The sequence below is a fragment of the Brassica oleracea genome, chromosome C9 (genome assembly GCF_000695525.1).
Source record: "Brassica oleracea var. oleracea cultivar TO1000 chromosome C9, BOL, whole genome shotgun sequence".
Classification (NCBI taxonomy): Eukaryota; Viridiplantae; Streptophyta; class Magnoliopsida; order Brassicales; family Brassicaceae; genus Brassica; species Brassica oleracea.
This window is the reverse complement of record NC_027756.1, coordinates 32,788,862-32,801,528: the sequence shown is the minus strand read 5'-3', so window position 1 is coordinate 32,801,528 and position 12,667 is coordinate 32,788,862. Positions and strand designations below refer to the sequence as shown.

Genomic DNA, 12,667 nt, shown 5'->3' with positions numbered 1-12,667 from the left:
GAATCCACATGAATATGGGGTAGAAGCCTGGTGGGAGCTACCCACTGATGATAAGAACGAAGTGCCAACCGCGAGAGGCGGGATATAAAAACGTGCATCATGGTCGGGTAACGGGGAGTTAAAGGTGTCATAGGATCGAGTCGGTCTTGTATGATGAGTCGGTTATGTCTAGGGTTTAACGTGTGTGGCAATGAGTAAATTCATTGTAATGATTGATCACTAGGTTGCTAGAAATGTATGGAATTGAATGTGGACAATTAGTGATGAATGAAATGATAAAAATACATTACCTGATTGTAGTGGCTAGTCAGTCCTAGTTCCCGCATAGAGTAGTATAGAGTGTCATGCGGGCAGACTGGGCTAGAGCCACTTCACTGAGTAACTTGTTGCTCACTCCTCCATTTCCATTTCCCTGTGCGCAGGACTGTAAGTAGAAGTATATGGATGTGGGTGTGGCAGTATTTCAAAGAAGGTTATGCGCCGTCGGCTCTCGGGACCAGTAACGGGACACGTAGGGTTGTCTAAATGGGTAGACATGTGTCCATAACGCCCTTTCGATAACCCCGGTCGGACGCCGGGGGATCGGGCCGTTACAGACCTAATCCTTTGTCTCTTCTCAAAAGAGAAACAATCGAGTAATATCAGTCACTCAATAAGGTATAGATGCTAAACTCGAAGTTCATAGATTCCAATGGAACATTCCAAATAAAAATATTTCAGTTCTAACATAAAACAAATACAACACATAAAACGCTAAAACAACAAATAAGAGTCCTAGTTCTGAGGTAGGTGCTTGCACCCCTCCCCCAATAGAGGCTTTCTCCTGTGAAAGATTCACTTATGGGATTAGTGGCCACATACCGCCAATAAACGCTTTATTGACCTTTATATTACGATTCAACAGGTCGACTAAAGATAATATGTATCATCACCACAACGTCTACATCCGGCATACAAAAAGTACATCAATGTATACGACTAACAACCCTATATCTCATTAAACGAAGAATATAATGTTGAATCACGTAGCTTCCTGGTATACCATGGATTTTACCTATTTTTAGCCATGATATATAGATGTTTTAGGAATTATTTATTATATTTTGGAGTCTTTTTAGTAATTTAGAGGTCCATGAATGTCTTGGAGGAAAATGATGATTTTGGTGTATTTTAGAGATAAAATAAGAAGAAACTCGTAGCTGACCATCAAACCAGTCTGAAGGCAATCAGAGACAAACATCGATCGACGCACATCATGTGCCGTCAATCGACAGCGAAGCGCGCAAGACCCGACTAGGTTTCCAGCCGACTTAAATCCCAAGTCATAACACATTTACAGAAATACCCCTGACCGATTTTAACCTAATATTTACGTGCTCTGCCATTGTTCTAGGCAACACACACTTTTCATATTTTCGACTTTTCACAGCAAATAATAGTTAGGTTTTTAGTAGTTTGGAAAGAAGATCCAAGACTCTTTCAGAGATTTGTATTGGAACTCAAGTATTTCTAACTCTATTCTATTTATACATTTTATTCAGTTTATGATTTGCTTTGCTATGTATAAGTAATTCATCTGTTAGATTTAGGGTTCAAATAGATTATGAGGGATTAGCCCAAAATAGGGAATTGCTAAGGTGATAAATATCCTTCAAGGAATTGTGGTTAATGCCTGTGTTCTAGAGTAGCTAACTAGAACATTGAACTTAAGATTGTGGACAATTACGATGGTAGGTTCTACACAGAATTAATTCCCTTGAGCTAGTATTACTAGAAACAAGCGAAAGCTGATATTGACAATACTAGTGAACCTATCGATCAACTCGTTAAGGTTTGTCTAAGGAAACATCGATCGACGTTCTTACCATAACATCGATCGACATACGATTCATATCAACAAGCGACATCTGAGATATTGAAATTAGTCAAAACATAAGACTCACATGCGAAAGCTAGATATATTTACAATAGAAATGGAGTTCCAGGATTGACAACCTAAGTATTCTATACATCTATAATCCCGACTACCCTAGATCTAGTGCTTTCTAATAACTGTTTACAAACCTCAAACCAATCAACTGAACAACTGCCTTGTTCGCTTTGCTTTCTTATTTACTGTTTTCAATATTTACCTAATTTAATCACTGCTGATTAGGATCTATTGTGTGCCCTAGCTCCTTGTGGATTCGATCCCTAAGTACTACAAATGAACCTTTTATTTGTGAGAGTAAAATCACTCTTTAGGGTAATTTGAGTAATATCACTTCCTATTTCCAATTTAAGAAAGGAACCTAAACTCACATACTCCAAACACACACAATTCAAGGAGACGAAACATATTGGAACTAAACTAGAGTTTTTATTTTCTTCATCCCCTAGGGTGAACCACTAAAATGATAGCCAGAAAATTGCCAAGTCATATTCTATTAAAGAAAAAAAAAGTAAAAAATAATCAGAAAATAATATTAATTACAAAAAAACTTTGACGTTGTTAATGCCGTCAACAAAACTCTAAACCCAAACTCTAAGCTCTAAACTTTAAATCCTATATTTAAGTTTTTTCCGACGGCTAGGGTTTAAGGTTTTGCTGACAGCGTTAAAAACTTGAAGTTGTATTTTTTTTTTTTTTTCGGCAATTAATACTATTTTCTGAATTTTTTTTATTTTATAAACAGAATATTAATTGACAATTTTTTTATTGACTATTATGTTAGTCATGAACACACATATTCACATTGGGGGTGAACAAAATAAAAATTCATTAAACTATATGTATATGCAATGTCCTAGGCCGTGTACGAAAATTACAGGATCTGAAATCAAAGCAAAATATAGAGTCAGAGCGGCATTCATATGTTTAAAAATGGATAATGGATGGTATGGTCAAAGTCAATAGATATAATCAACGGTCAACTCAATCAACCTTGACCCAAGCCTGTTAAATTTAACCATATTGATATCAAATTTGATCAACCGGTTTTCCTTAACCAAAATTGATTTCAGTTGAACCACAATTAGCCTAATACAGTAATCAATTTTAATAACAAATCGGTTAAACTCTAACCAAATTTAATTTCAAAAAACCAAGCAATCATCCGAGTAACTGAGTTGACTCGCTGGTCACCAAACTACATGTGAGTCAGCAAGTCAATATGAGAGTTACCGATGACCGTCACGGATGGCAGACAGAGGTGGCGGCTACTTACAAAAAAAAATCATTGGCAACAGTGGCTTCCTGTTGATAGAGAAACAAACAGCTTCAAAAACGGCGGTGGGAGATAGTTGTGTGTGAATTCACAGGCGGAGTCTCCGGTGATTATATCTTGTGTTTTTCGTGGTTTTGATAATTCATTTTATATACATTATGAGCATTTAGATTAGCATTTAAGCATATTTAGGTTTTATTACTATGCATAAGTCTCTATCAGGTGCTGGAGTAACCATTTAGAGGTTTTGGAGTTGTTTGGAGCCAATTTGGATCAAACAAAGTTAAGATTGAGCATTGGTTGAATTGGGTCAAATTGGGAAATTTTTAAGTGTCCCAACGGGTACCAGTTGTGGTTAGTGTACCCGTTGTGGTTCATGCTAATGTTGTAGCGGGTGCCTACAACGGGAAAGCATAACTCGACTTTAACTCATAAAATTGCCTTAGAAAGATGTTAAGTGTCAAAGTGGTTAGGTGTTGCGGGTAACCCAACCCTCTGTGAACCATGCGAGTCTCATTGCAGGTTGTGGGAGCGGATTACTTAAGCCACTGCCACATTTAAAAATTAATATTATGTGTTTCCTTTTTGGGTTGACCCACTCGTTTTTAAGAACCCATAGTTAAAAAAAACATTAATTATTTTGTTTTCTTTCTTAAGACAATCATATTTTGGTGAAAGTTTGAATCTTTAATCTATTTCTTCTGTCTTTCTTTGATTTTATTGAGTTATCTTGCAATCCAATCATGATTAGTGTTGAATCTTCTATGGGTTTTAGGTTTATCATGTTGATTAGTGGGTAGACAGACTCATCTTGAATCCATAGCTAGGTTAGGTACATTTAGAATGATTAGTGAAGAGTTAAGGTGTTTGATGTTAAATCTACTTGTTTTTATGCTTGGTAAAGGTTCCTAATGCTAGATTAAACTTGTTCTCTCTCATCTAGATCATACGTAATCTTATGCACTAAAAGTGTTTGTTAAAATGCTTGAATGACTTGGTTTTGCTCTAGCTTGAATAACTAAAAGAGATTTGATGGTAGGATTGCTAAATGGTTAGTAGAATTGTTCTTGATGCATGTTGATTGAATTATACCCAAGGGATTTGATGTCTAATGCTAGATTACATTCGGATCACTATCTTGGGAAATAATTAATTTATTTTGTGTGTTCTAGACTTAAAACTTGATGATTGTTTGATTAGCACCTTGACTTGGATCTTAATCACCTCATATGAATACCTATGAGTTCTCTTATTCTTATTGATTGAAATCTTGATTGACTGCTTAGTTTCTTGAATTTGAATTAATATTGTTACTTGATTTATTATCTTTAAACACTTGATTACACTTAGATTAATACATGATTTGTATTCTTGGTGTCTAGGATTGAATCTTAAGTATTACAACGATACTTCAAATAAAATTTATTCCATATCAAGTTTTATTGCCGTTTCGAGTTCAAAATTTATTTTGACAGTGAAATTTAGCCATTGTTTGAGACTAAGTCTTATTTTCTTTATATTGATTACTTATACTTTTTCTTTATCTCTCTGTGATTCTCACGTGTATGAATTTGAGAAGTATAAGGCCAACAAAATTTAATTTGTAAAGAGAGAGAGAGAGAGAGAGAGAGAGAGAGAGAGAGAGAGAGAGATTCTTTCTTTCTTTTTATTCTAATCGGAAAAGTTAGTCTTAATGAAATTAAGTTGTGTTTCAAAAAACAATGAGATTCTAAGGAGATCAATGAAGTATTGGTTCTCTATCATATGTGTAGAGTTACTTTAGAGTTTTCTTATTATATATCCATCATGTAATCGTTATGATTGGTAAATCTCCCATTCCAAAAGACCCTAAAATATGTTTTCGACCAAAAAAACATTCAATGAAAAAAAGACCAAAATATATTTTATAAAGAGGTAAAATATTTTTATACCCCTACTCTATAGATATATAAATATAAATGCTCCAAAAAATTTCCAATTTTTTTTTTTGAATTTTTTTTTTTGATATTTTTTTGAAATTTTATTTAAAATCTGAAATTTTAAACAACTGTTTTTAAAATTATTATTTAAAATTTTATATGAAATATTTTTATTTTTTAAATCCAAAATCTCTCTCCTAAGTATCTTTTATGTCTTTAATAAAATTTATTTTTATCATTTTGATATATATATGCTATATTTGTTATAAAAACTGTTTTTACAGCTATCATATGGTATTTTTCTTTCAAGATTGGTTTAGGAGTTAACTGTTATAGATTTAGAAACTGATTTTATGGATGACTGGGTCTGAATGTATTTATGACTCGTGAGCACTCAATGGCCAGCTGGTAGGTAGAGTGGATTAGGCCTAGGACTTTTATCCGAGATCTGGATTCTATTTGAGATTCGATCCGGATCCGATCCGAAAATTTGGATATTCGGAGGGGCCGAATCCGGATCCGGATAGTAAAATGTTGGATCCGTCATAACCGGATATCTTAATTTTTAAGTCCGGATATCCGGATCCGTAAGTTTTATTAATAAATATTTCAAAAATAATAATATCTATATATAAAAATTAATTTTATTCAATATATTTTTATTTTTATAATAGTATATATAAATTTTATGTAAATTTTATAATATTATACATAGAAATAATTAAAGACATTATATATATTTTTTAAAAAAAATATTGTTAATATTTTATATACATATTAATATTATTTTTTATTTATTTTAAGGATCCAAATTCGGATCCGGATATCCGCCGGATATTACAATTTTTAGAAGGATATCCGACACTCGGATATCCAAGAACTCCGGATCTGGATAAGGATAGTAAAATTATGGATCCGATAGATAAGGATCCGGATCCGGATAACTTAAAATTGTCTGGATACCCGATCCGTCCGAGACCTAGCGAGGATGCTGTTGAGAGGTTGCTTAACGGAGTGTCTCATCTATTGGAAGAGGGTAAACGGCACCGTTTGTTCAGATGTCTCATTTATTGGAAGAGGATAAACGGCACCGTTTTGTCCAGACGTAGCTTAATGAGTTGGGTTAAGTCAACAGAAAAGAAGACCAATTAGTCTTTAACTCGTTTGGTAACAGTTTGGTTAAAAGCACAGAAACAACCCAAAGTCTCTAATATTCAATGCGATAAAAAAAAAAAAAAAAGAGTCAAAGACACAGAGATCCGACCATCTGAGCAAGACGAAGAACATATGGTTCGTGTCTTATTGTCTTCTTATTCGATTTTTTTGTTGATTTGATTTATCATCGTCAAAATATTGTGGATTCAGATGTCGGAGGGAGGAGCACCGTCGAAATACGTGAAGTTGACGAAGGAGCAAGCTCCGGTCGATGAGGTTAATCCTGGCGAACTCAATCAACCGATTCAGGTTCCCCATGTATGTCTCTCGCTCTACTGATCTGATTTTCTTAAGTTCTCTGAGGACTGTCACCTGATTACCGTTATTTAGTGGATTCGATTGTTATGATCCACAATGTTTCTTTGATTTCCGCTATAGATCCTTGTTTCCTATTCATCAAGTGGACCAGTTTGATTTATGTTTTTGTCTAAATATTTTTATCTTTGGATCTTCCTACTGCTGTTTCTGTTACATTCTTGATTAGTGGATCTGTGAAATCGTGTTGTCATCTCTGATTCTGTGCAAATACATGTTCCGCAGCTAGCTGTTCACAAATGCAACGAGTGTGGCCAAGCTCTACCTGAAAATTTTGAAGCTCCTGCAGATGAGCCATGGACTACTGGAATATTCGGGTGCACTGAGGACATGAGTAGTTGTAAGTTTTCATTTTCTTTTTTTCTTTTTTTTTGTATAAAGAGACATCATCTAGTGATTCATGTCATTAGATTCTTGGGAGACCATAAAAGCTTACTTCCTTTGTGTTAAACTGTTAATACACAGTTTGGCAGGGACTCTTTTGCCCAAGTGTTCTCTTCGGACGTGTCTATGAAACTCTGAGTGACGAAGAAACCTCGTGGACCAAAGCATGTATCTGCCACTCGATTGTAGTTGAGGGAGGACTAACAGTTGCATCCATAGCTGCTTGTGCTCCCGGTATCGATCCGCATACAACGTTTCTTATGTGGGAAGGCTTGTTGTTTGTTTGGTGGATGTGTGGGATTTACACCGGAAACGTTAGGCAAACTCTACAGAGGAAATATCATCTCCAGGTAAAGTCACCAAGCTTTCATACACATCTGAAATGATTCCTCTGTCATTAAAAAGCATAGTCGATGGAAACATGTCAAAAATAATTTGAAAATGTGTGTGTTTTGTTTTGATTAAACAGAACTCTCCATGTGACCCCTGTATGGTGCATTGTTGTCTCCATTTCTGTGCGGTTTGTCAAGAGCACCGTGAGATGAAGAACCGTCTTTCGGACAACTTTGTGATGCCCATGACTGTGGTTAATCCGCCACCAGTTCAAGAGATGAGTGCCTCTGACGACTCTGTCCCGGTTTCACACCATGGCTCTGAGCTCGAGATGCGGCCATTGTAGAGACTCAATGTTTCAACCAGATTCAAGGTCCTGTTTTGTTCTGTTTTGTAATGGACCTGTGTTTTAATGAGGAATGGATGATATGTTAAACCGACTTGGTTTGTTTAATTTTCATACAATCATTGATCCATATCGCAAAATTAAAATATTTATTTTTAAGAAATAGTTTATTTATTATCGTATTTGAAACATTCTGCTTACGTACAATGTTATCTTTGTTTTGGATAAACATAAACAGATTTAAGAATCGTTAAACGTTTTACATTATTTCTTAGAAATTCTCAACTCATTAATATAATGAAAGGCCAAAATATTTTCTTATATAAGTAACGATAACTACGAAAGTAGGAACTCAAGTATTTTGTATCTTCCGGGAAAGGTTCATCCTTTCGCTGGCTTTGGCCTTTGTGTATCTTCAAGTTTTAATTCAAGTATTTTACAGGGGAAAAAAAACTACGAAAGTAGGTAGGCAACGTCTTGACGCTGATTTTTCAGTTAGATACAAAGGATCACATCATCAAATAGCCAAAATATGATCGGAAGAGATGCTGGTTCGATTCTCAACGGTGACTTACCTTCATCACGACTTTCTGCAACGTCGCCATGTCTACGAAATGGTTTAGTTGACATCGGAAAGAGAGATGTTTTCTACGGTGAAGATGACGTCGCAGGTTTGATGTTTAGCGAAGAGGAACTGGAACAAGACACGGTTATGTGAGCTTACAGAAGTGACGAGGCCATGAGATCTCTGCCAAATACGAGAAGCCGAAGAAGTAGAAGGTTCTTTTGCTGTGAATGTTTTGACTTTCTCAGGCTTGTTTTCTCTAGAAATGGCAACTGATAAGCCCTCACATTCTTCTTTTAAATTATTGAAATTTTATAAACTACTAATATTTTTTTGAAGAAGTTATCTATACTATTAAAAAGGAAAAAGTTTTAAAAAATCCTACTTATGCAAAGTTGTTGGACTTTTTCATTATACTTATTTTTTTTGGTATTACCGTATATTTTTGTAACATTACGTTAATTATATTATACCATATATATACCCGTTTTTACTCTAACAAAGAAATCAATAACATTACACCATATATTTACAGATTACTAAAACACTATACCAAAACTATTGTTTGATCCAAAAATAGTGTTTATGCTGGTGGTGTTTGTTGAATCAATACAATAAGAGAATTTAAAGATAAAAATTAGATTCTTGAGGCTTAGGAGAAATCTTTAGATGAAATCAAATGGGAAAAAGAATATAAAAGAGATTTCATTGATTGAAGGTTCATCACCAAGATGATTACAAGGGTAAAGTGAACCTTAGAATACAAAATCTCTATGAAAATATGTTAAGTCTAAGAAGAGGAGAAGATCATTTCTTATAAGAAGGTAACTCCTTATTTATAGAAAGATGAAGCCTAGGGCTTCCTAGCAATATGAACCTAGTTCAATGTCTAATGGGTCTCGAAGAAGATGTAAATCCACCCCCAACAGTAAGCCCTCCAAGTTCGTAGAAAGAGATGAAATCGATTTCTACGAAGTTTACGAATAGGGTTTATTAGACAATGAACTAGACACACTCATGCCTATGACGGTTTAGGCGAGTTTATTTCGAACTTGTGCCTAGTAAAAAACGAGTTTGCTTTAAACTCGTGCTTAGCGAAAGACGAGTTTACTTGACTCATGCTAAGACAGTAGCGAGTTTACTGAGAACTCGTGCCTAGTAGAAGAAGAGCTCCAGTAAACTCATGCCTAGCCAAAGATGAGTTTTTGTAAACTCGTGTCTAGCAATAAGCGAGTCGACCACAAACTCGTGCATAATAAAAAGCAAGTTCAATTTAAACTCGTGCCTAAAATGCATGTTTACCGAACTATTGCCGACCCGAAGTCTCGTGTTGAGATCGTGTGTGCTGAGCAAGTTGTTGGTGTGTACGACTCGTCAGGCTATGATAACGTTGCTGTCAAGAGAAACGTGGTGTGAGTTGCGAGGTCCGGTGATGAGCTCGTGATTGGCGACGATGAAGTCAAGAGTCGTGAGAACCGTAAGGGAAGGAGTGAACTGCAAAGAGGGTCTCATATTCTTCATCTTCTATGCTCCGTTAGTGTAAGGGAAGGAGTGCTTGACTCGCATTCCACGCATACAGCATAGAAGATAAGTCACGACCTTTTGTGCTGGCTCCATTCTACTATACATAGAAAACTAAATTTAATTAATTATATCTTGTATTGAAAATGGGTGCCGTGAGGCACAAGCAAACATGTCAATTATGAATATGGGAGATCACGTTTAATATCAACCTTATTAACAAGATACTAAGTGAATATATTTGTTCTGTCACAAAGTATAAAGCGGTGATATATGACGTAAACAATTAACTAATTAGATGAGAAGACTTATCTCGTCAGACTTATTTTTCTGTCATGAAAACAGCTACGAGGATGACGAACATGATCTCAAGATCGGCGTTTTGAGGAGGTCACGCCAACTGCTCCCCGCTTTTGCCGAGATCGCGTACTTGCCGAGATTACACCAAGACCATAAAAGAGAGCGTGAGAGCTTTTTCTCTCAGTGTTATCCAGATTTGGTTGGTGATGACGTCGAACTTCAAGATGATAGCATGACAGAGGTGATCGTGTGATGCTGAGGTCGAGAAGTGAACTTCAAGATTTGGTTGGTGATGACGTCTAACATCACCATGATGCCGAGATTACGATGAACCACAGAACCAGTCTGAACGTAAAGCTCAAGCCGAGAAGTGAAGTCTCGAGATGGACAGCCATGGATCGAAAAGAGACCTCACTGAGATGGTGTAGTTATCTCTTATCCAAGCCGAGCTTAAAATGGGTTCGTCTAGAGCTTGTGCCGGTTACGGCAAGCTCGTTGAGAGAATTTGAGTTCGTCATTCTTGGTGCGGGTCACATGATTGCATAGATCATAAATATGCTGAGAAGGCTTTGTCTCGAGCTTCCAGACGTATTTGTGGCGAGGTGGCTGGTTTACAATGATCTCTTGATGCTTGTGAAGAACTCTGGTCTGAGAGCTTGTCATGAAGGTTCAGTTTTCTCAAAAACGGAAGCCATTTTCTGTAGCTGAGAGATCAACCATCGCCACGTCTCGGTTGCGGTAAGCTCGTTATGAGAATCTGAGCCTGTCATTCTTGGAGTGATGACAAGAGATTGATCCAATTAGATCGCACGTCTACGTCGCGGCTCTAATTTTCTTTTTGGCTTGACAATCGTAGTTGATTCTGGCTCACAAAGACATGACCATGGTTGGCGTCTCCTTCTCATCATGATAACGGGTCGCTGAGATCAAGTCGTTGCCAAGATCATCACGTGGCTTCATGATGTAATGTGCGAAGAAAGCTTGTCTCCTTCTTCTCATGTGACCATAAAAATAATATGGTCAAAGCGTGGAACATGTGTGTATCTCGTAATGTTTGATATGTGTATAAAAGCTAGACAAATAACTTTCTAAACAAGTTACAAGACATGGTGGAATCATAAGAGGCCGATGATGATTATTCAATGTGATAATCATAAGTTTTGAAACTTATCTTTCTTTGTCGGCAACTTTGATGAAGATGTAGTGTCTTCTTGTGTTAATCTTGGTGTAGAAGTTGAAGACGCTCTGTTTTTAGGAGTTGTAACAGAGCCGGGGAAGAGATGGAGAGCCTGCTGAGAGCAAAGACACCACTTTTAGTCTCTATCTCCACATATGACACATTCAATGTTCTTGTTGTCACTGATCGAGTCATTGCCATTACTTCCAGGGTCAGGGTCACGAGTCTGAGCTGATTATATAATTGATCTCAGGTTGAAGCGGTGGTGCGACGAGTTGAAGCTGACATACGAGCTACGACGAAGAGAATCGCATCCCCATCATTCTGGAGCTTGAACAGAGCTTGAAGCTGCCGTCGACGTTAAGAGATGCAGGTAAAGCATGTCTCATACTTCCAAGTCAAGACCAGAGCCATATTTGTGATGTCAAGCTCAAGCTTCTTACTCTTGATGGAGCTTTAAGACGTTGTCACTGATGGAGCACGAACCGCCGAGCCTTCTTGTGGTTTCAATATCCTCGGCATAATGATTTAAGCAGCACGAACCAACTAATTTGTGGTTGCAGACGGTGAAGTTTTGAACTTTGGTGGGTCTTTCATAAGAAAGCTTCTTCCTTTATCTAAAAACCACCGAAGTTTCTGTTCTCCGGCGATGGTTAACGACGGAGATCGCTGAAACAAGATTGACCCATTTCTCCAATACCTGATTAGCCCAAGAAACAACCCATAACCGCCTCTGTTTCTCTTACCGGAGAAGGACGACGTCACCGTTCCGAAACCAATGACATCAACGAAGTTCGAATCATGGTCGTCTTCATCTCTCTTCTGGCTCCAAACCGTGGATCTTGATTCCAAACTTTACGGTAACGAAGTGCTGTGATAGCCTCTGATTCCGGTGAGCTCTAGTTGAGGTTGTGGTGAACTCGTTGTCGGGATAAAGGAAGGAATGATGAGGATGATGTGACGACGAGATCTATTTGGTCTAATTTGGGCTTCTCTTCTTAAAAATTATTGTTGTCTTGAGCCCAAAATGGAGTAGAAACCGACCATTACTCAGATCCAGGATTCACTCCCAAGTCAAGCTTTCATGGTAAAGCTTCATCCTTTTTCTAGAAACCACCGTGGTCTCGCGAGATCTTCTAGTTGCAGGATCGAGATCGATGAGCACATATCTTGAATTTTCCCAAGTCTCAGATGCTCCGAAGATAGTTCTCCTTGGCCCCCTCCTTCTAGCGCCAACTGTTTGATCCAAAAATAGTGTTTACGCTGGTGGTGTTTGTTGAATTAATACAATAAGAGAATCTAAAGATAAAAATTAGATTTTTGAGGCTTGGGAAAAATTTTTAGATGAAATCAAATGGGAAAAAGAATATAAAAGAGATTTCATTG

General features: G+C 36.9%; 1 protein-coding gene and 1 long non-coding RNA gene across 2 annotated transcripts; one reads left to right on the top strand and one right to left on the bottom strand.

The window, feature by feature from the left end:
* The first annotated feature begins 6,303 nt into the window (after nt 1–6,303).
* On the top strand, nt 6,304–7,872 carry LOC106318730 (cell number regulator 6-like). Its single transcript, XM_013756844.1, has 5 exons — nt 6,304–6,415; nt 6,491–6,598; nt 6,881–6,995; nt 7,121–7,389; nt 7,509–7,872. Exons 1-5 carry the CDS (start codon nt 6,413–6,415, stop codon nt 7,716–7,718), a joined length of 705 nt encoding a protein of 234 aa, XP_013612298.1. The 5' UTR covers nt 6,304–6,412; the 3' UTR covers nt 7,719–7,872.
* Nucleotides 7,873–8,963: 1,091 nt separating this feature from the next.
* On the bottom strand, nt 8,964–12,479 carry LOC106318732. Its single transcript, XR_001265366.1, has 2 exons — nt 9,586–12,479; nt 8,964–9,251 (listed from the first exon to the last, which is right to left on the bottom strand). It is a non-coding gene; the product is annotated as an uncharacterized LOC106318732 (long non-coding RNA).
* Nucleotides 12,480–12,667: the final 188 nt, after the last annotated feature.